At 48.6% G+C, this 26,345-nt stretch overlaps 2 protein-coding genes and 1 long non-coding RNA gene across 3 annotated transcripts in view; 2 read left to right on the top strand and 1 right to left on the bottom strand.

Annotated features, from left to right (window-relative positions):
* LOC310660939 (uncharacterized protein C10orf67 homolog, mitochondrial) overlaps positions 1-9,575 on the top strand; it is a 46,184-nt gene extending 36,609 nt beyond the window's left edge. Inside the window, exon 16 of the mRNA XM_083406534.1 lies at positions 9,217-9,575. Coding sequence (XP_083262660.1) covers positions 9,217-9,281 — 65 coding nt within the window. The 3' untranslated portion in view covers positions 9,282-9,575. The remainder of the gene's footprint in view (positions 1-9,216) is intronic.
* A 1,703-nt stretch (positions 9,576-11,278) lies between these two features.
* On the top strand, positions 11,279-18,237 carry LOC310660703. Its single transcript, XR_014503613.1, has 2 exons — positions 11,279-11,432; positions 18,100-18,237. It is a non-coding gene; the product is annotated as an uncharacterized lncRNA (long non-coding RNA).
* Positions 18,238-23,147: 4,910 nt separating this feature from the next.
* Positions 23,148-25,599, bottom strand: PTF1A (pancreas associated transcription factor 1a). Its single transcript, XM_083405643.1, has 2 exons — positions 24,767-25,599; positions 23,148-23,536 (listed from the first exon to the last, which is right to left on the bottom strand). Exons 1-2 carry the CDS (start codon positions 25,434-25,436, stop codon positions 23,334-23,336), a joined length of 873 nt encoding a protein of 290 aa, XP_083261769.1. The 5' UTR covers positions 25,437-25,599; the 3' UTR covers positions 23,148-23,333.
* Between the last annotated feature and the right edge of the window lie 746 nt (positions 25,600-26,345).

Raw genomic sequence — 26,345 nt, 5'->3', positions numbered from 1 at the left:
TCTTGTCATCTGGGCAGCCCATGACCTCATCTGGGCAGCCCACAACCTCATCTGGGCAGCACAGGACCTCCATACACACTGCCCAGGCTTGCACCCAGGGGAGGTCACTTTGGTGCTGCTAACACAGCAGTTTGAATTCACCCCCTCTAGGCACACTCCATTGTCTCTTGAGACAGATGGATGCAAACAACTGCCTTTAAAGGTAAAGGGACCCCTGACCATTAGGTCCAGTCATGGCTGACTCTGGGGTTGCAGCACTCATCTCGCTTTACTGGCCGAGGGAGCTGGTTTACAGCTTCTGGGTCATGTGGCCAGCATGACTAAGCTGCTTCTGGCGAACCAGAGCAGCGCACGGAAACACCGTTTACCTTCCCGTCGGAGCGGTAGCTATTTATCTACTTGCATTTTGACGTGCTTTCGAACTGCTAGGTTGGCAGGAGCTGGGACCGAGCAACGGGAGCTCACCCATCTCATTAGGAATATAGGAAAGTATCTTACATCAGGCCATATTATTTGTCCATCTACCCAAGTGTTGTCTGCTTACTGGCAATGGCTCTCTGGTGTCCTCAGGCTGAAGGCATTTCATATCACAAGCTGCTGGAATTGAACATGAGACCTCCAGCTTGTGCTCTACCCCTGAACTGTGGCCTGTGTCAGGGTAGCCATTGTAGTATCTTCCAGATGTTGCGGGACTGCCATTCTCATCAGCCCCAGCCAGCATGGCCGGTGGTCAGGGAAGACGGGACTTATAGTTCATCTGAAGGATGCCACATTATCTACCCCTGACCAATACACACTTACCTGGGAGTAAGCTTCTGTGTTCAGTGTGCTGACTCCCAAATAAATGTGTACACAGGATTGCAGACTTAGCTCCTTTTCTTCCTTCCTGGGCCTTTGCTCTATGCAATTGAGCAGTGTTAAAAATGGGATAGCATCTGAGCTCTTCATTGTGTGATAGAAACCTCAGTTTTGTTTTATGTACTCAAGGAGACTTTTCTCACAGTCTGGTAGAGAGGCACTATTTGCACTGTAATCTTTAGAGACAGTCTTAATGAGCAAGAAAGACACGAACCCCTAAGATAAAACCACTGAGGAACAGCCACTCTTTCCGTGGCTTGTCAGTAGGAGAGAGCTCAAACAGAAATATCTGATGCACAGAAGCAACTCCAGTTTTTTTCCTGATAGATTACACTGTTTGTTTCTATTTCAAATTACTTTGTCAGCGCAAGAAGAAGGGGTTAAGAGGAAGGTCACTCTTAACAGACAGTCACAGTGAAGGGAATGACAAGGAGTTTCTAATAAATTTGAAATCCATATCTCAGTCATTCTTGTAACCCCTTTGAAGTATAAAACTTAAAAGTATTAAATCATTCACATGGATTCCCAACTGATCTTCTCAAAGGAATGTTTTCAGCAGGTGTCAGTAAGGGGAGAAATGCAACACTGCTAGGTTGAGGGGGGCGAAATATATGATTTAACCAAAGTTAGGCTATCGCTTAAGGTTCTTATATCCATAAGAACAATTATTTTTATCTATTTAGAAAGATGTATAAACTGCTTAATTAAAAAAAAACCTAAGAGGTATACATAAAACAATATGAAACAATAATCAATAAAACGAAGTTAAAGTTAGAAAATGTTAGAAACAAGTGTGCATAACTGAAGTATATGTCCATATAGCCTGTCTGAGGTAAATGAGTATTTAGCAGGCATCTTTAAAAAAAGCGAGGGTGGCAGCCTAATCGTAATAGACAAGGCATTCCAAAGCATAGCTGCTGCCACACTGAAAGGTTGACTCCTAGCAAATGTGGAACAGGTATTGTAAAGCTGAACTTAGCTGCCTACTCAACCTGTTCGATCTGTGGAAGTACAAGGTATACTTATTATATGGGACCAAATACCAAAAATAGTATTTGGCCAGAAAGAAATCTGTAAGCTGTAAGCTGTCAGGCCAACACTGCACCAAACAGAAGTTGATTAGCAGTATTTGTGTTCCATGGAACTGAACGTAACCCCCAAAAATTCAAGCCAACTCCTTTCTGAATAGTTCCAACTCTGTGCTCTGTTTCTTGATCACACTGGAGTGTGGCGAAAGGTTGGAGTGAGACAGAATGATCCAACTCATTCTGCATGATGACCTATATCTCTATCTACATCTGCACAAACGCATTGGCTCAATTCTCCAAGCGCTATCCTTTTGCTGTCAAAATGGCAACCAGCCACACACAAGCAGGAAGTATGAGTGGGCTTGGGGAACTCCAATATTTGCAGAATTATATATTTAAGAACCCCACAAATATTTAGGGGGAAAGTCCATATGTGGGAGGGGGGGACAACAGCCCAGTTCAGACAGAGCGTGCTCATAACGCCAACTGCCTGTTGGCAGGAAAACAAAAAAACTGCATAGGGTGGAAGAATGGAATGAAGCATTCTGGGAAACCGTTCACAGGAACGACTCCCCCCCCCACTGCAACATCATGTTGCAGTTCCCACTTGTCCTTTTCTCTTGCGTATAGTGGCAACATCATGTATATAACTTGCTGTCTAACATCCTTTCTGTCTGAATTTTCAGTCATTAGTTTGTGTTAAGCTCATTGACATAAATGGACCGGATATGTAGGCAGTAGAGACTGGTCAGCCTGCCAGCCCCCACCTGTCTGTCTTCTTACTGGCATCCAGTCCAGGAGGCACCCCTGGCTGCCAGCTTCCTCTTTGTGGCAGCTGGATTCCGTCACTCCTCTTGTCCTTGGGGGACTCAGCAGAGAGGAGGATGGGAACAAACCTAAAATTAGTTGGCTCCACCTGTGATTGGCGCTTGCTCCACCTACCTTTGGCCTCCCTATCTTCTGCCCCCCCCCCAAACCAATGGGCACCAGCCACCTCTGTATTTGGGGGAGGGGTATATCAAAGTTGCACAGCCACCCTAACAACTCTGATTGTGGAGTGATCCTAGCAGGGATAGAATCTGGGCAGTGGATATGTATTCTTAAAAGACTTGGTGAAAATTCCTCCTTTCCCCAGCAGCTCCTACCTCCTAATCCATTTGTCCGTGGTTTCCGTTCACCAACAATATCAGCTCAACATATGCTTTAAAAACAGGAAACAGAACAATTTTCTCTATTTAATCTGTGTCAAAATAAATCCTTAAATATTTGTTAAAGTTTTCTGAACACCTGAGAACAGTAATTACTAATAGGACTGCTTTAAAAAAAAAATCTTTTTTCATTCAATACTGTAACCAATTGCCTAGTAAAAATGAAATCAAAATCAAACATCATTTACTTGCTAAAGGCTCTAATGAAAGTGGTGGAACTTGGAGAAGGGCACATGTCACTCTGGACATGCCAGTACCATCGAGACTGAAAAACTGATAAAGCTTTGGCTTCTGGTTTTTCTTTCTGAAAAGAGCTTATTTATTACATTAACTGATCTCTTTATCCCAGCACAGGAATGTCAGATCCTGGAGCTGCAGTGACAGTATCTTATTGAAACATTATAGTGATAACTTTATCAGCAGTCTGTGACACAGGGTGACTCCAGCCCACAACATGTTCCTTTGTCATAGGTGTCTACAAACATTTCAGATAAATTGTTTCTTTGGTCTGGAAAAAAAACCATCCAATGTCCCTTTGGCTCTCTCCTCTGCATATCTCTTTAACTTTTTTTCTATTTATATATATATTTACAGCGATTTGAATTTGCTGAGAGATAAAAGCCAGGCTGAATGACCAAAAAAAACCCCAACCCCCCAAAACCCTCACACGTAACATTACTAGTGACTCTTTAAATGGAATTTTTCATTCAGACTTTGACATTAAACTAGAAAAGCCTTTTGGCTGTGACCATACAAGCATAATAAATTGTGTATGTTTGCGATACTGAATGAATCTTGCCCATATGCTGCGCTGCAAGGCTACATGAATGAAGCATTTACCAAATCAGGCCCACCACATTAAACAGAAAAACAATCTTTATTCATGGTAACTTATCAGTTTCAATTAATCAACCTTAACAATGGAAATTCTGATGTGTTCAAGCAACTTGAAAGCAATAGGTCATCTCCAGGGCAGCCATGTTGTGTCTTTGTGCCTATGGCTTCAAACAAAGCAACATCTCCAATAAATGTCCACATACAATTCCATATTGGCAGCATAGCTACTTTTAAACATCTAAGCACACCTCGGGCTCTAATGTACTGGCTCTGCAGATGTGCACTGAGTTTGCCTCGGGTTTTGCTGTTCCCAAATATAATTGTTTTCTAGTATTTTTTTTGGAGCTCTGTTAAGTTCAAACAAAGGAAAAGACATTTCCATTGGATGACCATCCTTTCAGTTCCTCTGCTGCTATGTGAATAAGCATTGTGCAAACCATTCCAATGGTATTGAAAGGGGGTAACCATTGGTTTGATTTGGTTACACGGTTTCCTAAAGCGCTCCCTCCCACTGCCTTAGGGTCTGTGAAAGGTCCGTGACCTGTTTAGAACTGCCAAGTGAAATGTCATGTCGCCCCTCCCAAAGGGGAGTATCTGCATTCATTTGATCAGTATAAAAAATGATTGGGGATGGCGAGATCAGTGCTTTTGAATTGCAATTTATAGCAGTTTACAAAAATGCACATTGTTGGAAAAGAAAACATGGAAGTGTTTCTTTCTAAATTGCATTACCTGTGAAATGTCATTAGTCTTTTTAGGATATTTGCATCCAATTTTTACTATGAAAAACTCAAGAGAGGCTTGAAGTGAAGAAACAGGCTCCCCCCCTCCAGTGTATTAACTCTTACTCCCCTTGTTCTTATTCTGTATTTAATTTTGGCATCCAAGTATCTGGAAACTAAAGTTTCATGCAAACTTCTTGTTTTATTGCTGCCTTCTTTACGATAATAGCATGTGGCACTGATTTCTCCAGCATGACACAATGATCATATCTTCTTACATAGAGTTTATGCAAAATCATTGTTTAAATACATTTGGTGTATGTATGTGTGTGTGTTACAACAGCATCTAGATTGATATTTTTTCTTTATTCAGTCCCCATACTCTGAGATCTACGGATGAAGAAAGGTATATAAATTTAATAAATAATAATAATACTCTTCCCAACCCTCCCTTTTTTGTAAAAAGCTTTTCAAGATATTCAGGCAATTTGTAAAAAGTCATTTGTTGCACTGGAACAAATTGTTGTGACCAGTGTTTCATTTATAACTGGAGGCACAGCAGTTGAAATAGTTTGAAATCCCATTTTAGGCTGCCTGTGTGTGTGTGTGTGTGTGTGTGTGTGTGTGTACATTACACAGAATATCCATGTGGTTTATTCCCTATTTGGAAAAGATAGGTTGTCTTAATACATACATATTTTAATTGTGCGCACACACACACACACACACATTATAAATTCTGTGTTATTTTCCTGAACCAGGATGGCGAGCTCTCATTACAGATGTTCCAGAAGTAGGCAAGTTTCAGATGGGTTGGCTACAGCTAACTTCTGCCCTTTCCCTGCCCTAGAATGAGAGGCTTACTTGTTTCACCTCCCAGCAGAGACTGAGGCTGGTTATTTATAGGGATTCCCTCGGAGGCGCCATAGGCACCTGCTTCCCAAACTCTGGAAGGTTCAAAGTAGGACAGCAGTATTTCATTAACTGGTGCATAGGTGACGTCACCTGATTAACTGCTAAGCCTCAAGACGTCACTTTCCACACAAGCAGCAACATGTGGGTGAACAATGAGAGGTTTCCACAGCAGCTGGAATAAAAACTAACATGTAAATTAACGTGGCACGTGAAAGGACAGCATTGGCTCCTTTTCTACAGCGTTCTCCTCTGCCTGAGAATTTTCAGCTGGATCCACAATAGAGTTGCCACCTTTCTTTTTTTCCTTTTTCTCTACTCTGAACAGCTGCATCGTGACAGAAGTTCAACAAGTGTAACTTTATCTCAGCATGACGGGAAAGGCTGTACCCATTGAACTTCTGCCTTTTGCGCAAATCTCATCAAGGCAAAGGCTCTGCCAGGAAAATATAACCACCCTGATTTTACCACATTGTACAACAGGCTGTGCCTCTTGAAAAATCAGCTCTGCCTGTCTCCACTTTAAGGACAACTTTTCAAAATCCCCTCCCCTGTGCGAATGCTTGAACAGGTGAAACAGCCCTCACTTCCACTCCCATCACAAATTAATTCCTTGTATGCAAGTCCCCCTTGCTTAAAACAGAATGTGTTTCCATATGTGTTTAGTGCTCAGGTTGGCACAATCCTATACATGTCTACTCAGAAGTAAGCCCCACAGACTTCACTGGGACTTACTCCCAGGTAAGTGTGTATAGAATTGCAGCTTTAAAGATAGTGTGTTTCAGGGTCTGTCTTCAGGTCTGCATAGGATAGTAGCCTTTCATTATGTGGTGTCTATTAGCCCTGAATTATCTGTGTTCCATTGGAAGCTGCCTTATACTGGGTTTAGACCTTCTGTCCATCTAGCTCAGTGGCTGGCAGGGGCTCTCTAGGATTTCAGACTTCTTTCCCCCCCAGCCCTATCTGCAGTACCTGGGACCTTCCGCATGAAAATCATGTGCTCTACCACTGGTGCACAACTACCACTAGCACTTAACACAACCCTTTATTGTTCTTGCTGCAAGAGGCTAAGGTGGCTAGCCACCTGGAAACTGCAAGCGAGCAGTTAGAGGTGTGCAGCCCAATCCTATGGATGTGTTCATGCAAGTGAGTCTTGCCCCTTTAAAAGCCAATGGAGCATCTCCACGCCATCAAAATGCTATACCATTTTGATGGCCCATTGATTCCAGCCTGTTTTGTGTGTTTTTAAATGAACTTGAAGCACAATCAAAATGAGATAAGAGAAAAATACCAACAAAATATTCAAGAGAAAGACCTGAAATCTCTCTGATGTTCTACCAGGCCTCCTCGTGGCACTGGCTTACACATGCCAGGTAGTATAGAGTTGAGGTTGGGGTATACTAAACCCCTCATGAAATCTTCCTGGTCTTAGCTCATGAGCAGGTGATGTCCTGTCTGGTGGCAGGTGGGGGAGCATCTGGTGGTGCGTGTATTGCTTTGACGGTCTATTGTCAGAGGTTTTCAACCTTTTTGAGTCCATGGCTCCCTTGACCAACTACATTCTTTCTGCGGCACCCGTGTGGGGCTCAGGAGCCCAGTTATGTCACCCCTTGCCTACAGAGCTGGCAGCCTCTTTCCCTTGTGTAGTGTTCCCTCAGCTTCCTCTCTTCTCCCCTTGGGAGTCCTCTGGGCAGCTGCTGCTGCCGCCCCTGGTCTCTGAACTACCCTTCCTCCCGCCCCTGCCGCCCCAAAGAGAGGTGCCTCTTCACACTGACCCAAAGGGGCCTGGGACTTGTCTGTCCGTTCCCAACAGCAAGGGCTGCCAGACAGGCTGGCTGGGCTACCTTGCTTGCTTACTGAGGCTGCCTCAGCTCCTGGCAACCAGCACCCCCTGACCAGCCCCAGAGGCACCATTCGCCTGCGGAGCTTATAGCCAGTGTTGCTGCAACAAACAGCTGTGCAAGCCTTTGGGAGGCAGAGACGCAAGACGGCATCAGAGGAGAGAGGGAAGGAAAGAGGGACAGAGGCCAGTGTTGCCCACAGCACCCCTGGTCTATGTAGTAGGTGCTACTGTTTTTAAAAAAACAATAGTGTTTTGTGGCACACTAACAGCTAATAGATTTGTGTGGGATTGTTGAAGGTGGCAGCAGGGACATAGGAAGGGGGGCGGTGGGGGCGGTCCGCCCCGGGTGCCCTCACTGAGGGGAGTGACATTTGGTGCGCCCCCCCCCACCTGCCCATGACTCCCAAGCCTACCCTGAGCTGTCAGGGTAAGGGGAGAGCTGCGCCACTTTGCCAGTGGCATTCCCCCCTTCCCCCTTCGTTTTGACAGCTTGGGGGAGGCTTGGGAATCGCAGGCGGGCAGTGCGCCAAATGTCCACCATGGGCGGCTTGCTCCACCCCCGTGAGGGGCTTCCTCCGCTCCTGGCTGCAGGGCGCACACACCACTCCAGACATCCGAGCGGCTATCCCACACTTGGGAGGGCACCCTCTGTGCCATGCCCCCCTTGGGAGCATGCCCACCCTGGGCAGTGCGGGCATATGCTCCACTTCTGGGTGGCAGGAGAGGATATATTGTTTATTAATATCCTTCCTAACTCGCGCTAGCAAGTTTCTTCACTTAGTGGAGTGCATTCCCCTTCTTACGCAGAAGAAAGCTGGTTGCAAACTCGTGTGAGTTTCTTAAGACAATAAGCAATTCAATCTGTCTTGTATGTTCTAATATTCCTGGTAAGATCCCTTTTGAATCCCTCCTAAAATAATAAAGAAACCACAGTCTTATTCATAAGGAGTTTTACTCACTCCTGAAGGCAGGCTTAAGGCTTAAAGTTACAAACATGTACAAACAGGTTAACCCCAGATGGAAGATGACCTGGGGAACTGCTGTGGCCGCCTGCAGTCCAGTCCAGGTGATGCAGGAAGCAGGCAGGACAAACAGGAAGGTCGCAAAGAGAGGAAGGTAGCAGCATGACTTGGCCTTTTACCAGGTCTGGAAAGGTCATGCCCACCTACTAGTCACATGCAAGGAAGGATGCTCCAGGCCAAGAAGAACAGGAAGTTTCAACTGGCTGGACCAAACATTCCCTTGCATGTCCACTCTTGCAAAACAGGGAATGTTGTATTTGATTGCTCCCAGTGGATTACATCCCACAATTTGTTATGGTGGCAGAAGGTTGTGTAGACGTTATCAGATGTGGGACATGCTCTTCAGGTAGACTTTATCAAATGTGGGACGTGTTCCAGGGCCCACATCGACAGATGCATGAAGTAGTATCCTCTCCTTGAATCTGATGTAGACTCTGGTCCACACTAAAACTTATATGCAGTGTAATCCTACACGTGTCTATTCAGAAACAAGTCCTGCTTTCCTCAGTGGTGCTTACCTCCAGGTAGGTGATGCAGTGGCTTGCAAGCCTTACCCTTCAGGGTGCAGCAATCCTTTCTGCAGCAGACTGATTTGGTTTAGAAGGGCTCATCAGTCCAATGAACAAGGCTGTGGGAAGGCCAAATGCTGTTATTATCATAGTCTTCCAACAGTGGGAAATAGCTGTTTGTAACCCCCTCCAAATTGACCTGTATGGAATACAGCATTGCATTGAATTCCAAGGTGCAGTTTCAAGCTATCTGTGTTCTCTCTCTTCCTCTTCTCAGCTTCAGAGTCAGCGGATGAGGAAGAGTTTGAGCAATTGCCTTCACCCCATTCATCTATACGCTGATAGCTGGGGTAAGAACCACCTGTGGGAAGAAAAGGCAAGAGAGAAAGCGAGAGTCAACATCTGGTCACATGCAGAGGATGTCCTGCACAGCTGCCCTGTCCAGGGAATGCTTTCACTTCTCCTACCAATCCCATGGGGTGCACAGGAAACCATCTCTCCTGAGTAATGGAGTCCTACCAAGCTGAATAGTCTCTACTGCGCACACTTTGTGTGCAGGTTTGTCCAGAGAGTTGGCTTAGGGTTACTTTTTTCTGCCTTAAAGAACAAACAGCCTTAAATAAAGAGTTAACTTAAGGCACATCTTTCTGGGCCTTTACATTACACTGCAACTGCTTCCAGTTAAAATGTAACTAGAAGTTGGTCCTTAAATTCAGCCTGAAGGCTGCAAATCCAGTTTTGGCAAGGAGTAAAACCAAATCCCGTATCATCATTCTGCAATCTTATTAGAATATGTTTTCTTTAATAAACTAGGATGGTGGGGTTTTATTTTGCAGGAAATGAAATTAATTTTCTCCCCTACATTGTATGTTTAAGTATAATCCCAAGGTTGGGTCATTCACGTTATTTTTTTGCTGCACAAATTCCTTCAATGAGGCCTGGCAACCAAATATGTGAAACATCTCAGTTGAAAAGTGACTTGAAAATTCTCTCTGTGGTGTGGCTGTCTTTGATGCCACATTCACGCATCTAAAGAGCCATCACACACCAGATGAATGGCATGATTGCATGAACCAGGCCTCATCTTCATTCTCTTTCACATGTGGACATATCATCATGTATTTTGGGATTAGATTACAGCCATACCTCGGGTTATAGACACTTCAGGTTGCGCGTCTTTGGGTTGTGCACCGCGCCGAACCTGGAAGTACCGGAATGGGTTACTTCCAGGTTTTGCTGCTCGCGCATGTGCAGAAGTGCAACATCGCGCTTTGCGCATGTGCAGAATGCCAGATCATGACCCATGCATGCGCAGATGCGGCTCTGTGGGTTGCCAACGCTGTGGGTTGCGAACATGCCTCCCGCACAGATCACGTTCGCAACCCGAGCGTCCACTGTAGTTAAAATCTTATGGTAATGTTGGTAACCTTTTAATGGTAGCCTGTTCAGAATCGAAGGTTTCTTTAATTATTACAAACATGGGAAACTGAACCAGTTTACATAGACGCTGAACCAGACCATTAGCCTTTCTATCACATTATCCACACACTGACCAGCAGCAGTTCTCCGGGGACTTAGGTAGAAGCCTTTCCCAGCTCAACCTGGAGGTACCAGCAATTCCATGTGCCCAGCCAGGAAGCTACCATCCTTATTTCTTCCTAATACCTCTTACTGTTTTTAGCCTTGTACATTGCTTTGGCAAATGCTGTAAGCATGTCTGGTTTTGTTTTTACTTTATTTTGAAATAATAACATACAGATGCCATTTTATCTTCACTCAAGTTGCATCAAGGCTTACGTAGCCAGGAATCTTCTTCCTAATGCAAATATATTTACCTTGAGCCTGTGAGGTTCATGTGGGAATGTTCAGTGTGGCAGGAGAGGATATATTGTTTATTAATATCCTTCCTAACTTGCGCTAGCAAGTTCATTTACTTAGCATAGTTACATCCCCCTTTTTACATGCACAGCAGACAGCTGGTTGCAGGCTCGTGTGAGCCTCTCACTATTGTACAGTTCAGTCTGTCTCAGATTGAATTGCACATTCCTGGTAAGTTCCCTTAAATCCCTCTTAAAAGAATAAAGACGCACAATCTTTTTCAAAGTCAATAAAAGAAGTTTACTCACATCAGTTCACAGTTGGATTCCTGAAGGCAGGCTTAGTTACAAATATGTACATGCAGATCTACCCCATATGGGGGAATAATCCCAGTGCTTCTGCTAGCTGAGAGCTAGCAGAGCAGTCCTAGCTAAAAGCTGGTCAAAGAAAGAAGGAAGTCAAAAAGAGGAAAGTGTGCTGGATGACTCGTCCTTTCTTTACCTGGACAGGTTAAGTCACGCCCACCTCCTATTACATGCAAAAGGAAGGATGTTCCGGCCAGGAGGAACAGGAAGTTTTGACTGGCTGGACCAAACATTCCCTAACATGTCTTCTCTAGCATTACAAGGAACGTTGTACTTGACTTCTTCTCATGGATCACATCCCACAGTTCAGGTGAGTAAGGAGCTTTTTACTGCCCCTCAAGCACAACCAACCATCCTTCACACACAAACGGGATGCCAACAGGAACCACCAGGTGAAACGGGAGGTACTGCGCTCTTTTAAGAAGTGACTTCCTCCATCCCTTAAGCCAACCTTCTGAGTGCCAAAGGTAAAGGTGGTTAGAACAATGAATGTGATGCTTATTTTGCCTAGTAGGTGACATTCCACCCACATTAAAAGAGGCATCGTGAAGGTTTAAGGACTCGTTCCAGCCAGGTAAAAGCCCTGCAACAGGGACGGTGATGGGTGTGGCTTGGAGAAAGGGACGTGGTGCAGGGATAATCCCAAGAGCCCAATCAGAGGGATCGAGAGGGCCCATTTGACCACCACTGACCTCAACCATCTACATTCAAATCCAGTTGCACAATGTTAACAATTTCCACCTTTTTGGATTGTTGGGACTCCAAGCTCCAAATCCTCCACTGAGGACCCCCTAATAATGAACCCTGAGCCTGGATGGTGGTGGATTGATTGGAGACTCGCTTGTGGTTTGGTGAGGAGGGAAGTGCTTCTCCCCCAGCCCGACCCACACAATGGCCCCTCTGCAGCAGCCCTTGCCATTCTTCAGGCATCAGCTCCTTTTGCTGTGTGTGCCACAGGCGCTTCCAAAGGATTGTTGCCCTAGAAACTTGGTTTCAGCCTCCTGCTATATATCAACAAGCTTGTTTTAGCAGTCCCTTGGCTGAATTACAGTTACACAGTTTGGCGCTTCTTTCAAATTTCCTCCCATCACTTGGGCCAAAGAAAGGAATTTTTTCCCTCCTTTAGAAATGAATTGGCTTAATTAGTAAGTAGATTAATGGCAATGGCTGGTGAGTTGGTTTCCAGCAGAGTTTCACCAGAGAGGGTTAATCGGAGTCAGGGCTGGAATCTTTCCCAGAACTGGCTGCCAGCCATTTTTCCACCAACCAATCAACCCCAGAAAACAAACGCTCTAGTCGCAATACCTACCCGAGAAATAGAGCTGGTGGGGTTTTGCTTTGAGAGACACCAGCAGCAAAAGCTGACAAAATAAGCGACTTTGCCTAATGTTATTCCAAGGGTAGGGGGAAGGGGGGGGGACTTCAGACCAAATGGGTTACAGTCTGAGAAATGGATAGCTAGAGGGTTGGACGCGGAAATGAACGCAAACCTCAGCTCGTTTGCAGCCTAGGGCAGGTCACTCTTTCTCCGTCGTCTTCCTCCTTTGTAAAATGTGGATAGGGATTGCATGCGGTTGTGAGTACTGATAGCATCAAGAGTCCGAAGCCTTGAATTGTACTTAGGGCGTGCATAAACGCGTCCTTCTAAGATAAAACCTCGTCCTTTGATAAGTCCCACCGACTTTAAGTAAGCGCCGGGACTGATTCACACATGCATGTACACGTCCCTCAGCACCGTATGAATCAATGTGTGTATTTGCGTGAACGCCCTCTGTTGGAAAGCATTGCGTTTGAAGCGGTGTCAGCTGATAAGAGCTATCTCTTAGGCGTGTTGACTTTTTGTGACGGCTGTTCCACACGTGCAAGTAATCCCCTGAAGTGATGTATACACTTGACCTTACTTTCAAGGCATCCCTACTTAGCCCATTTCCTCAAGAGAAGGCTTGGAAACTGCGTCCAAAGTGTGAGAGTCTACAGATGGACGCAGCCACTCACCCACGCGATCCCTTTGCTGTTAGGCTTTTAGCAAGGCTTTTGAGTTTCGCTGGTACATGGTTAGAGAAATCAATATGTTGCATCCAGCTAACCTACACTAAAAACAAATCACTCTGAGAAATGAACTATAAAATGAAGCAGGATTCTTCCTTGTTAAAAACCACACACCAAAATATGGATTGTTAAACTGGATCACATATTTCCATTCCCCCCTAAATATGGAACCACCACCACAAAACTCCTTAAAATTGAAGAGTGCACAATGAGAAGAGGCAACATTCACTCTTATTTTTCCCATACTGATAAAAATGCATTCATAATTTAACTGGCAGCTGCAAAAAAAAAAGTCTTGCAAAAAGAAAAAGAAAAAAACCCTGCTGAGAAATGCATATAATAGGAAAAACAGGTCGCCTGGACAGCAGTGTAATTAATGCCAGAAAAGGCCAAGCCGGTTTCATAGATTCTCTTTTGAGGATATCAAGACGAGACCCAGTGAAAAATGACGCATGCTTTAGCATTTCAGAAAGCTGGCAACTGGCAGAGCTTCTCTTTCCTTCCCCCCCTTCCTCACTCCTTTTTCTCCTCTTTAACTTTCTGCCTCCGAACAAAGGGGTCGGCAGAACTAGCTAGGTTGTAATGAGTTCTGTGTCCCTAGCCTATTAAGGGCATCATGGAAACATATTGTATCGAAATAGTTTGGAGGAGAATACTGGGGATGAAAGAGAATGGGTGCTTTGATCAGCTCCCTGGGGTCCTGAGTGCGCACAGACCGGCTTGCAAGGTCTTATTCAGCTCCAGCGAGACACACTTACAAGACCATTCAATGTGATTTGCATATCTGTAATTTATCACATTGGGTCCCCCGAACATTTTTTTTTTTTTTTGCAAGGTAAATAAAAGTTGGGTTGAATAACAAATATCAATCATCTCAGAGAGAGAAGGGAGGGAGAGAGGGAGAAGGAACTGTCTGCGCAACCCACACTTACGCTGAAGAAGTCTGCAAAGAGACGCAAAGAAAACGTTTAGCCCAGCAAAGAGAAGTTCAAAGAGTCCCTTAGACAACAGGTTCAAGGCTAGTAAAAGAAGAAAAAAAATGAAGCTTTTGGCAACAGTTGCCATCCAGCTCTGTCCTGCCACTAACAAAGCTTTTGGGAACCGAACTCGTAAAAAGAAATCGCCCCCAGGCACCTAGGAGGGAAGGCGATGCTTGTGCCTTGCCCTGCAAAGCGAAAGATAAAAAGTTGGCACCTTGCTTTAGGGGGAAAAAGTGTCTTGGGACACTCAGAGAACGCCCTTCGCCTCTTTCCATCTTCCTTAATTTCAGACGTCCCCTCTTAACTGGTTGTAAACTTTTACTGGAGACCGAGAGGGAGCATTTCTTTTTTTAATCGCTCTTCCCTCCCTCCCCCCCAGCCCATAAGAGACATCAGTAAGAAAAGGCTTTTGGAGGGGAAGAGGATGAGATTCCTCTCCAAAACAAGAGGCAAGTTAACAGGCTGGCATTGTTCGGCGCTCTCACAAACTTCAGCGCAACAGCAAATAAGAATCTTCAACTTGACCTTGGAAAAGGGCTCCGCGCCTCCAGCTAATCTATCAAGCCACCCCCAGTGACAATGATGTATTTCCAAGTATTGTCAGATCATGAAAAGATTGATAAATTCGCCGCTGCACACCCAGACGGAGCGCTCCTCTTTGCAAGAAGGAGGCACGCTGGAAAAAGTGCGCCTCCTCGTCCGCAGGTCTTGGGGAGGGAAAGGGGCGAGGGGGGGGGAGAGCAAGAGCCGAGAGGCGCTCAAGGGAAGAGAAACGAGCTCCCTTGAAAGCAGACCGGTCATATTTCTTGGAGGAGCACGAGAAAGCTGGAGACAATCCTTCTCATATTAAACGCAATATTTCTTGGCTTTGGCGAGGAACAAAAGTCATAGCAAGACGTCTTTGTGACTAATTCAGTCAAAGGGCCGGCTCTGGTTCCCCCTGCAGAAAGGTCACTGTCGTTGTGTATGGTCCACCAAGGGGGGGATTTCACAGGGAAAACGGAGCCAGCTGTCCCTGTCACACTCTCCGCACTGGGGGAGCCCACACTGTGCATGGTTGTTAACTTCATTCTACACACCTGCAAAATCTACCCATTTCCAAGACTTTTCAAGGGGCTTTTTTCTTCTTCTTTGGAACTCCCCTTTTTTTGCCTTCTCCACTTTTGACAACAACTATTCAAGTTTTTCTTGAAAGCGCTGGGAGGGAAGGAAGAAGGGGGGCGCTTTCTCAGCTTCGGGTGGGTGCCCATTGAGCGCCTAGCCAAAGGAGCTGCCTTCCCACAAAGCGAAGTTTGACAAAGTCCCAAATAACTTTGCACCGACGTGGAAACGGCCTGTTGCTAACGGAAGTGCCCTTTAGCCAAAGCGCGAGCTGCAAATCGCGAAGGCTGCTGCCCGGGCAGGCGCTCTCCCGCTTCCCCCCGCGCGCTCATTGCACTCTCGGCTCTTCGCTTCGCTCTAGCTCTTCGCCAGCGCCACAAACAGCATCACCTTTCACTCCCGTCTCCCTTCCTCTCTTCTGCACCTCAAAAAAAGAAAAACACTCAGCAACCCTCCAGGGGCTTTTCAGATTCCGTCGGGGCTGAGAAAGGCTCAAGCTCCCCAGAAGCGATCGCTTTAATTGGAAAGGAATGTAATGTCCTGCCAGTGGGGCCACTCTCTTTCCCAACTTCGGTCTAGAGCAAAACGAGGAGCTTGGAGAGAGAAGGAGTCCTGACGGGGTCTCCAGTTATGGGGAATGGAGGCTGCTTTGGGTGCCTCCCGCGACCAACCTCTTGCCCCCATAGACGCCGGGTTCTTCCCCCGGCCGCCCGCATCCTTCCCGTGTCCCCATTTACCCTCCTCGAAAGCAACGCTTTCGGCACAGGCCTCGCTAGGCACTGGAGGCCCGTCAAGGCGCCGTTGCGCCGAAGGCGACAAGAGCAACCCACCTGCCTTAAGGAGAGGGGGAAACTGCTCCCCAAAAGGCCATTCCCCAGAAAAGGGGGGCGGAGGTGTGCCTTCGCCCGGGGCTGGCAAGCCCAGGCTGCCTCAGGGAAGCTTTGCGCGGGACAGCAGCTCGCTGGCAGCGTGACAGGCGTCCCGCGCAACAAGTTCCCTCAGAGCAGGTGCGCGGCAAGGGGAGGGGAAAGGAGCTGCCGGCGCGACGAGCGAATGAGCCGGGCGGTTCAGAGAACCCCAACGGGGCTCCGGGGTGCGGGCCGAGGTCAGGGACGAGGCACCCTTTGCCTGGGCGCCTCTGGCCCGCGAGACGAGCAGCCTGGAGGCAGGAGTGGGCGCGGAGCTGGAGACGAGCGCCAGCGACACAGTTCCTGTCAGGGGAGCCCGGTTCTTCTCCCTCTGACAGGCGCTTGGAGGGCGGGTGGCGGGGCCGAGGCGACGCTCGCCCCTTCGCCTTCCCCCCAGGGTGTCCGCAGCCACCAAGCCGCCTCCTGCTCGCGAGCCCGCGCCTCAGACCGCCTCGCCTTGCTGGGGGTCCCTCTTGGAGACCTCCATGCGCAACGAGGCCAGGGCAGGCGGACACCTCTTGTTGGAGGTCTCTTTGCCGTCTCCCGGGGCCTCGTGGGCAAAAGGAAGGGGGCTGGCTCTGCGGCAGGGGGTCCTCTGCTCTCTGGGGTGCCGCCAGCCGGCCTCTCGCAGGCTCCCCGGAGCCACAGGCACTGAGGGGAGAAGAGGGGCGCATGCGCGTCTCCAGCCGGGGACCCTCCCCAGGCGCTCGCTCCACAGTTTGGGGAAAGTTTGGCCAAGCTGCCCAGAAAGGCGCCTGGCCCTCGAGCGACGAACGTGAGGCGCCAGAGCGCTGGGCAGAGGCCTCCGGAGGCTCCCCGGCTCCTGCTGGGGGCGAAGTGGGGCCGGGGGGGGCGCTCGGGGGGTGAGGAGCGAGGCTTTTAGGAGGCCCACCGAGGCCCCTGCGCACCAATCTGGCGGCGCGCTCGGCTGAGGAGGCTGCTCTCTTGTGCAGCCGCGCGCGCCTCATTCGCCGCGCCAGCCACTCAGGCGCCCCCCTCCCCCCGCCCCTTTGTTCGCCTTAAAAGTAATGCTGCGAATTAAAAGAAATGACAATGTTTTCCCCCTGCTCGCAAGTCCCGGAGAAGGGCCCTTGAGCTTGGCAAAAATCAGGCGAATCATTCAGCGTGCCACCCCGCACCTGTGATCTTGGCATTGAAAACCCCGCAGACCTATTCCCTATTAAACTTAATTATTCCCCCCAGGCACACAATGGTTGAAATGGAGCAGGTTGGAGTCTGTTTATTGGTCGTAAATGTTTTTCTGAAGATCTTCTGAATCTCATTGTTAGCTCGTTGTTTGAGTCTGCCCTCTTTCTTTCAGCCTAGAGTAGCCTTGGACTTTTCAATTTTCAATCGTAACATCTGCTTAATCGTACGGATCAAAATATGGAGACACAAAACATATGTAATGGTGGATTTGTTAAATCCTGGTAATGAGTTATTAACAAGGGAAAACAATAGGCCAGGATGGTGAGAGCCGTATGGTAACAGAGTCACTTTATGCAACGCCTGACGTTCCCCTTCTTGATAAATGGAACTAAGGTCTGAACGCCAGGTGATAGCAAGAAAATCAATGTCTTTAGAGGCCAGCACGGAGACTTTTTTTTCTGTGTGAAAAATTAGGAGACATAAAATGTAATTGGCTGATCAAGGAGGGGGGAAAGTAGTGGTCTTAAGTTTAATTGCCCGTTGAAGGCTGAGCAAAGGCAGACAAAAAAAGGAAAAAAAGAAGCAAGACTCTGGGCCTGTTTGTTTGCTAGCATCTCAGCTCCCACCGCAAGTGCATCATTGAAAATGTGTTTTATTATAACACATGCCATGCTTTACAGTTCCCATATTGTGTCAAGACAATGCTTAATGGTACATTAAAGACAAGCAAACCATGCCAACACGTCTTGGAGACATTGTAAGGGCCTCTCTCTCCCTTTGCTTGTTTTAGGCAGCTGCAGCTCAGCACCCAGAAAAACACAAAAAGAACAAGTTTGAAATACCAGGTGCATCCGAGGGAAACCCGACAGGGATTGATATGTTATAGCCCAGGACATGAACCTAGCAATAAAGATATCATTTCGATTGTCTGCGGCTTCCACGCCATGTAAAAGGCAAGAGGCGCCCGGGCAGCCTGTTCTCCTGGCAGCAAAGCGTTCTCCCTTCCCCAGCCTCCTTTCCTATCTCCCTCGGCCAAATCCGAACACCTGTTGGCCAGACCTCACATCCCGTCGTGGGAATCGCTGCCTCCTAAGGCTTCCAGATCTCGAAAATGCAATTTGTTGTGGAATGAGCGCGGGCCCATTCCCACAGGCCTTGGGGAGGGGGAGAAAGGGGGTGGGGGTGGAAAGAAAGAGATGGGGAGAGAGGGATAAAAAAGGGGGGGGAGGAGGAGGAGAGGAGTGAGATTTACCAGGGACACTCAACTGGTGTTTGTTCATCCTGGCAGCTGGTCCTCGGTGCCACTGCAAAAGAGACCTTAATGAAAATGGGATGAGTTCATGCCTAGCCGAGGTTTCACACCCCATATATTATAGGGGCCTTAATCCTAATATTGGCGGATTAGAAGGCCTGGGAATCCCAAGGGAGCAGGTTCTCAAGTCTCCCTGCAACCCTGCCTTTGCTTACAGGAGGAGAGACACTTCCTTTCCCATACCTTTTCCCCAAAGAGATTGATGCTTCGAGGTTTTTAATGGTCTCTCTGCGCCTGCTTTGTGTACGACGAAATGGCCTTTTCAGTGGGATTTAAGGGGCATCACGAATGCTGTTGGCCTCAAGGGCGAGGACAACTTGGCTGACAAGAAGCAGGAAAAGTTCAGGAGCTAACTTTTTTAAAAAAATAATAAAATAGGCCTGCAGCTTTTGTGCCTGCTTTGGGTATTTAGAAATAACAAAATAAATAAATAACCCGAGGCTGCGCCTTCGCCCATTGGGGAGGGGAGGGGCGTGCAAAGGCCACCCTGAGGCCAGTCCCGGAGCAGTCAGGGTTTGGTCTGGGTTTTTCATAGGCAACATAATGACCAGCATCGTTTTCATAATTCCCATAATCAACCCCCCCCCCATTTGACTGGCAGGCAACTTTGAAAGGACTATTTCTAGTTGTAGATCAGGTATTGCGTGGTCAACCAGATCACAATAATCTTGCTGGAAAACCTGCAACTGGATTATTTTGAAAGCTGGTTCGGTTTTCTTTCCACCCACCCTGCTTCAGCAACGATAAATAAATGCTGCTTACTTCCGATCAGGCAGCTGAGCGGTGTGTGTGAGAGAGAGAGAGAGTGTGAATGCATAATTCATTTGAATACAAACCCACCAACCCAAGGGGAGGGGGCACATCTATGAATATTGTTATTGTTTGGGGGGGGCGAAGAGGGGAGGCTGATTTCAAAGGCTTGAATTGCTGTCAGTCATGCGAGCCCACACGCTGGTTCCTTCCAGTGCCAAGCAATATTTTCCACGCCCCCCCCCCAACCACCCACTGCTACGGCTCTTCCATATCTTGATAGTTTTCTGCTGCAACTTCCAAGCCAGTAGGGCTTGTGGTGGGAGTTGGGAGGGGTTATTTGGAGAGCAGACGGGGTCTGAAATGAAAGTTATGCAATAATAATAATAATAATAATAATAATAGCAGCAGCAAAATTGCTGCAACTGGGCTGAATGGATTTATGAGCGAACGCCCAAGAACCTGTCAGCCTCTTTGAAGCCGGCCTTTTAAAGGGACTTGCCAAGTCAAGACGGGAGACTGACAAGATAGAGACCCTGGTGTTTTCCCCGCGCAGGCCGGCTCTTCCGCTTGATCTGCACCATACTAAAGGAGGGTGATGAGGCATTGAATGACAAAAACCACACACACAAGTGGCACGGCCGAAGAAAAGGTGCCCCTTAACAATGCGTGTAGTGTTTGAATTGTGCAGTGCCACAGCAGCACGTCCAATCGAGTACACACACACACACACACACACAGCCAAGGGGACCGGCCCTTCCCTAACTCAGATCCACGACTGTGCTGCAGTCCGACGACCATTTGACTTTCTAATGAGCGTAATGCGATTACATGCCTCCTGGAAGCGTTTGTGCCAAGGCGACTTTCTGTGTTTAATGAGGACCTAATACAGGGCAAAATCGAATTAGAACTTGGGCTGCTTGCCGGCCTCCTTCTCTCGCCCGCGCTGCATCTCTCCAGCTCGTCCTCGTTCCTTCCTCTTCTCCTTTTGCAGGGATTGCGGGATGGGGGGAGCAGACTGCGTGGGGAGGGGGGGGGTTTGGCCCCATCTGATGTGGCCCAGTGGGGCTCGCGGGGGGTAATTGCTCTTGGAAGGGATCCACGAGGCCGGTGGGGCTGGCCTATCTAGGTTAATGCAATTAGGCGAGGGCCGGAGCGCAAGGCCAAGCGATCATCTTGCTCCCCCTAACCCCAAGTTACCGGAGTGGCGGGGGGCGGCGGGGGGCGCGATTATCCACCGGGGACTCCGCGCGGTTCCCATCCGCTCGGCTGAGCAGCGCAGCCCGGGGCAGCTCGCAAAGGCTCCCGGCTCAAGCTGCAGGCCTGGGCTGGGCATCTGGGATCTTCTCCCCGGGGGGATCCATCCTGCCCACCCACCCGGCCCGCCAGGCCTCGCAAGCGCCTGGTACCACGGGAAAATCAGCACCTGCGGCCGGGGCAGCAGCAGCCCAGCGCGGCCAGAAGGCGCTCTCTCTCTCTCTCTCTCTCTCTCTCACTCACTCACACACACACACACACACACCAGGCACACATTAACTGCCCCCGCGGAAGGTCGCACTCCCACAGGTGCAGAGAGGGGTGCTGCCCTGGTCTAACATCTCCTGGGCTCCGGTCCTCTTTTCTTTTTTATTTCTTCTCCAATAAATAATAAAAAAGACATTTTAAGGTGTATGAGGGCTGCCGCTCAACACAGGGCTTCTTGTCAAATAAGTCACTTCTTCCTGGCCAGGGCAACACCATCATTCCCCGTTTTCACAGAATCATAGAATGGCAGAGCTGGAAGGGGTCCCGAGGGTCATCTAGTCCAACCCCCTGAAATGCAGGAATCTCAGTTAAAGCAGCCGTCCAACCTCTGCTGAGAAACCTTCAAGGCCCTGAAGTTGCTTCTCCTGGCAAGAGGTTTGCATCCCATCTCTTCCTCCATCTCTGCATACGCTGCCCTCCTTCTTGGGGTAAAATGCTTATTTAGGGTTATTTCCCGTCGGTTGATGTTCATTGCTCTGGATCGTGTTTTCGGTATTTTAAGAGGCACACTAATCTCGCCTCCATCTGGCGTTAAATCACGTTTATCCCTATTTTATAGATGAAAAACTGAGTCTGAAAGTAAACTGTGCTGCTGCTGCAAGCATTGTTATTGCTAATAATGATGATGGACTTAAATCAAAACTTCTTTTGAAAATTGGTGCATTTTATTTAATTAATCAAAGACGCGCATAGTACAGAATCTTAATGAAGGTATTCCTTAATTAACATGCCCTTTCAAAGGACAGTTAATTTTTAGAAGGAAATGATCCCCCACAAAAGGAATAATCTCTTGCAATAAGAATTTAAAAAAAAAAATTCAATACCCATCAGTATTGTGAAGAGGAAAAAAAAAAGGATTTGAATGCATCCTCCCCATTGCAGCTGACACAGCTAGAAAGGTTCTGCAGCCTCTATGCTGTTCAAGAGGTCTGTGTCTTTCCTTGTGCTCAGTCTCATAGATCCATTGATGGGGAAGGGATTTGCAGTACAGCCTCACTTATCTACAGATTCAAACCTTTGCCTTTATTATTAAGAACAGAAGTGGTGCTGATAATACCAAGGCTGCAAGTTCGACCCCCCTATGGGGCAACTGCATATTCCTGCATTGCAGGGGGTTGAACTAGATGATCCTCAGGGTCCCTTCTAACTCTATGATTGTATGATTCTAAGAAGAGCCACTGGATCTGGCCAGTGACCCATCCAGGCCAGAATCCTGTTCTCACAGCGGCCAACCTTACTCACCATGCCCCGTTAGTGCTTTTTAGCTCACTTCTTCCTAGTGCTATTTGTCCCAAATAGCATCCAATATATAGAGGCCCCATCCGCACTATATATTTAAAGCAGTATCATGCCACTTAAAAAAGTCATAGAATCCTGGGAACTGTAGTTTGTTAAAGGTGCTGTAAGTTGATAGAAGATCCTCGTTCCTCATCATAGAGCTTTTTATACATATATACATCTATATTGGTCCCAAGAGATATTTCTCATCTCACCTGGCCAAGGCCGTTTATGAACTCATTTGAAATTAATGGTTCAGTAAAACTCATTAAAAATTATAACTAGGACTTTCTGCTGTCATAAGAAAACAAATCTATAGGAAAAAGTATCACGCTAGAGAATAAAAATGTAAGACTGAAACCCTAAAATTAATGTTACCCATTCTCTCCATGGTCTGTATATGTCTCCAAACTTTTTTTGAGTTCAACATTCACTCAAGAGGGCTTTGTGTGTCAGAGGGAGAGCCAGACCCATGGAAATTTTGTAGGTGAAGCTTTTGCCAGGAAAGTTTGCAACACGAGTGTAATCCTATCCAGATGAGTCACTCTACTCTAGAATAAACTGGGATTAGGATTTTGCATCATAGATGTGGCCAGAAAACTACTCATAGTAAATGCAGGATAAGTCTCTTATTGCTAAATGCATAGGTACAGACCAATTCCCATCTCAAAGCAACTTCTCTTGGGATCAAGGTAGTTTTGTCCAGTTTAAAGTTATAGCTGAACACTGATGCCCTCATACACACATACACCACCCACTCAGGCACACACCCCTCCAAATAAAATCACCTCCAGATTTAATCAAAGTTTATTAATAATAAAATATAACTGGCATATTCGACAAATCGTAATAAATTATGTTCACATTTTCTGGGATGTATGTTTCTTTTTCCAACAAAGAATTGTGCCCAAAAGGTGCTGGTGGATAAATCTCAAATTCATTGCATATTTTTAAATTAGCATAAATTATATAAATTATACATTCAAAAGGACAGTTCTATTCCTGTAACTTTAAACAGTAATAAATAGATAAATAAAAAAAAGTTGATTGCCATTAGAATACCTTTCTGTAAAGTACCTTTGAAAAATAAACGCCTTTAAGTACAAATGTACACTGGTAATAAAGATTATTGATATTTACAACCAAGTAACTTTCACATTTCATGCTACGAAGTCAAAGGGGGGTTCATTTTCTATGTTGTTTAGGGAAGGCTTGCTGTTTAATTTCCTAGGGTCTTCAGGGGTCCACACTTTAGCAGTCCTAATAATGTTTTGTTCCTTCAGCTGTTTCTCGTCAGTCCAGGAGAGAGAATGCCCAGCCAAAGGAGGAAGTCCATAATCTGGGTCGCTTGGAGAAGGTGATCCTGGAGAAAAAGAGAGGAAGAAGGGTGAATCACAATATTCTCACCGAATACAGGAAAGAATCAACACCTGCGCCAAAGCGCCCCGTTTTCTCTCTAGGCTATTGTAGCGCGGGACAGCAGCAGGTGCTCTGGCTAACCTTGGCGTTCAACGCCTGTTGCACGCAGCGGCAGCGCACACCGCCCTGCGGTTATCTATCTATCTATCTATCTATCTATCTATCTATCTATCTATCATCTATCTATCTATCTATCTATCTATCTAGAGAGAACTCTTAATATCTGCATCCCAATTCCCCCCAAAAGGGTATTTTTCTCCACCCGGACTGCTGCTGGGCGCTTGGAGGAAAACACCGACTAGGAAGCGCATTCCTTTAGAGTGAGAAAGGGGTCAGGAGAAACTTTTAGCACAGCACGTAGGAGTCTCCCTTCAACCAGCCAGATTTCTAAATCTTTTCCTAACCACAATGAGTCTCCTTGCATTCGCGCAAAAGGCGCATATGCCTGTCCACTCCGTAGGACGAGCCCTCCTGAAGCTAGGGCGCGCACATGAATCCGTGCGCTCGCTTGGCCGCGCGTGTGGGGTGTGTGTGTGTGTGTGAGAGAGAGAGAGAGAGAGAGAGAGAGAGAGAAGGATGCCTAGTCGTGGCGGAGATTCCTTTCCAACCTCTAGCTGTCTAGACCTGAAGAGTTTGCGGGTGCGGACGAGAGGAGCGCACTTTAGAAACAGCGAGCGCCTGCTGTCTCCACGAGCGTGCGCTCCTTCCTCTTTATCTTTCCCGAACTGCTTGCATTTGCGTCTGTGTACAACAAATGTGCCTGGGTACGTGCGGGTGAGAATTTCTGCGCGCGCGCCTGCGGGTCTCCCCGCGTGTGAAAACGCCAACCCTAAAAGTCCGAGAGTGGGTGCTGTTGTTGGGTATGTTTGCGTGCCAGGCTTGGCTCGTACGCCCATGGGAGGGAGGGAGGAAAAACGTGTGGCAGAGTGTGAGAGGAGCTTAAGGTGGAGTTTTCAGGGGTGGGTGATGCCAGCGGGTACATGTCTCCCGGGGGGAGAAAGCGAGGCAAACACGAGCGCCGCGCTAGAACTAGACTGCGAGGGCGCCTGCGTCTTGAGGCGCGCGCCGGAGCGGCTTTCCGAGACAGCCACCTCAGCGCAGGAAACGCCTTCCTTCCCCGGCCAGCGCGCGCGCCTCTCTCGGGTGCCGGGCGGAGGGCGGCGCCCGCACTTACTTGTCCCGCGGTGGCAGATGATGACCTTCTTGGGCTGGCAGGGGCTTTGGGTGCCGGCGCCGCGCAAGGGCAGGTCGGACTGGACCAGCTCGCTGAGGAAGTTGATGTAGCCGATGGCGAGGCGCAGCGTGTCCACCTTGGAGAGGCGCTTCTCGTAGGGCAGCGTGGGGATGTGCGAGCGCAGCCCCTCGAAGGCGTCGTTGATGGACTGCATCCGCCGCCGCTCGCGCACGTTGGCCGCCTGACGCAGCTGCTGCAGCTCGGCCTCGGAGCGCACCCGGCGCCGGCGCCTCGCCGCGGCCGCCGCGCTCAGCGCCTTCAGGCCCGCCCGGGGCGACGCCGCGCTGCCGCAGCACTCGGCCCCGAAGCTGCTCGACGACGGCGACGACGGCGGCGAGAAGGACGACGAGAAGCTGCCCGCCGCCCCCTCGCAGCAGAAGGCGCCCTCCGGCTGACCCCCGGCGCCGACGCAGGCCCCTCCGTCGCCGCCGGCGCGGTAGCAGGCCTGGAACTGAGGCGACAGGAAGTCCACGTCGGCCTCCAGCAGCTCGTCGCCTTCCAGAGGGTCGCGGGACGACTGGTCGGTGAAGAAGTCCTCGTCGTCGAAGTAAGGCGCTGAGGTAAAAGAGTCCAACCCCGCGGGGAAGTGCTCCAGCAACACCGCCTCCATGGCGGGCTTCTTTCCCGCCTCGCGGGACACTGTCCAGCAGGGAGCCGGACGAGGCCAGGCAGCGCCGCCGCCTCCTTCTCCTTCTCCTCAGCCCCCCGCCTCGGGCTCCTGCGGCGCCTCGACTTGCCGCGACTCCTGCCTCGGGCTTTCGCGCGCGCTCTCTCCCCAGAGGGAGGCTGCGGACTTACACGAGCTGAGGGCTGGCACGCGAGGATTCTTATAACTACAACCGCAGGCGCGTGCCATTAACCAACAGCGACAGCCAATCGGAGCTCGGCCAGGCGGAGGTGGAGGGGGGCAGTGGAGGGACCCCGCGGTAAAGGAGGAGGAGGGGGTCGCGCACACCTAGACGGCTCCTGGACAGGAGGCGGGGCCGGCGGGGGAGGAGGCCGGCGCGCGCGCTCTCTCTCCTGCCATTCTCCAGTTAGCGCTGCCTGCTGCCCGTCGCCGTCTCTTTTGCGCAGCGGATGGTCCATTGGGGCGCTGGTTTGTGGGAGCTACAGGTGCACGTCCGCCGCGCCGCGGGGAAGGCCACGGGACTGGCAGGCAGCGCGGTGCCATTGTGCCTCTGCTGTTGGAGGGCCGCAAGGAAAACGCTCAGCAAAAAGCCAACGCACTTGGCTAGCTCACCTTCTTTGCCAATGAGCCCAACCAACAACGCCCCCTTGCCTCTCCAAAAGCAGGATCCTGCCCGTGGTGTCTTTTTTAGCCGGTAGAAGCCAGACGACTTTGCGCCGCAAGCGCGCAAATGAACACTAGGAAACCTTTGGGAATGTCATTAACGTGGGCGCAGAACACCAGTCCCTTAAACCTAGACGCTGTGAACTCCGATCTGGAGCATTACACCAGGGGGGAAATCCTGACCATTCAGAGAATGGTTTGTTTTTTTTAAATGTCAATGTTGCTTTA

Source organism: Podarcis tiliguerta (assembly GCF_965153285.1).
Source record: "Podarcis tiliguerta genome assembly, chromosome: 12".
Lineage (NCBI taxonomy): Eukaryota > Metazoa > Chordata > Lepidosauria > Squamata > Lacertidae > Podarcis > Podarcis tiliguerta.
This window is presented reverse-complemented; position numbering and strand designations above follow the sequence as displayed.

Coding starts and splice junctions, on each gene's coding strand:
- PTF1A (XM_083405643.1), bottom strand. CDS start 25,436: ATGGAGGCGGTGTTGCTGGAGCACTTCCCCGCGGGGTTGGACTCTTTT. Junction 23,537..24,766: donor CATCTGCCACCGCGGGACAA/GTAAGTGCGGGC, acceptor CTTTTTCTCCAG/GATCACCTTCTCCAAGCGAC.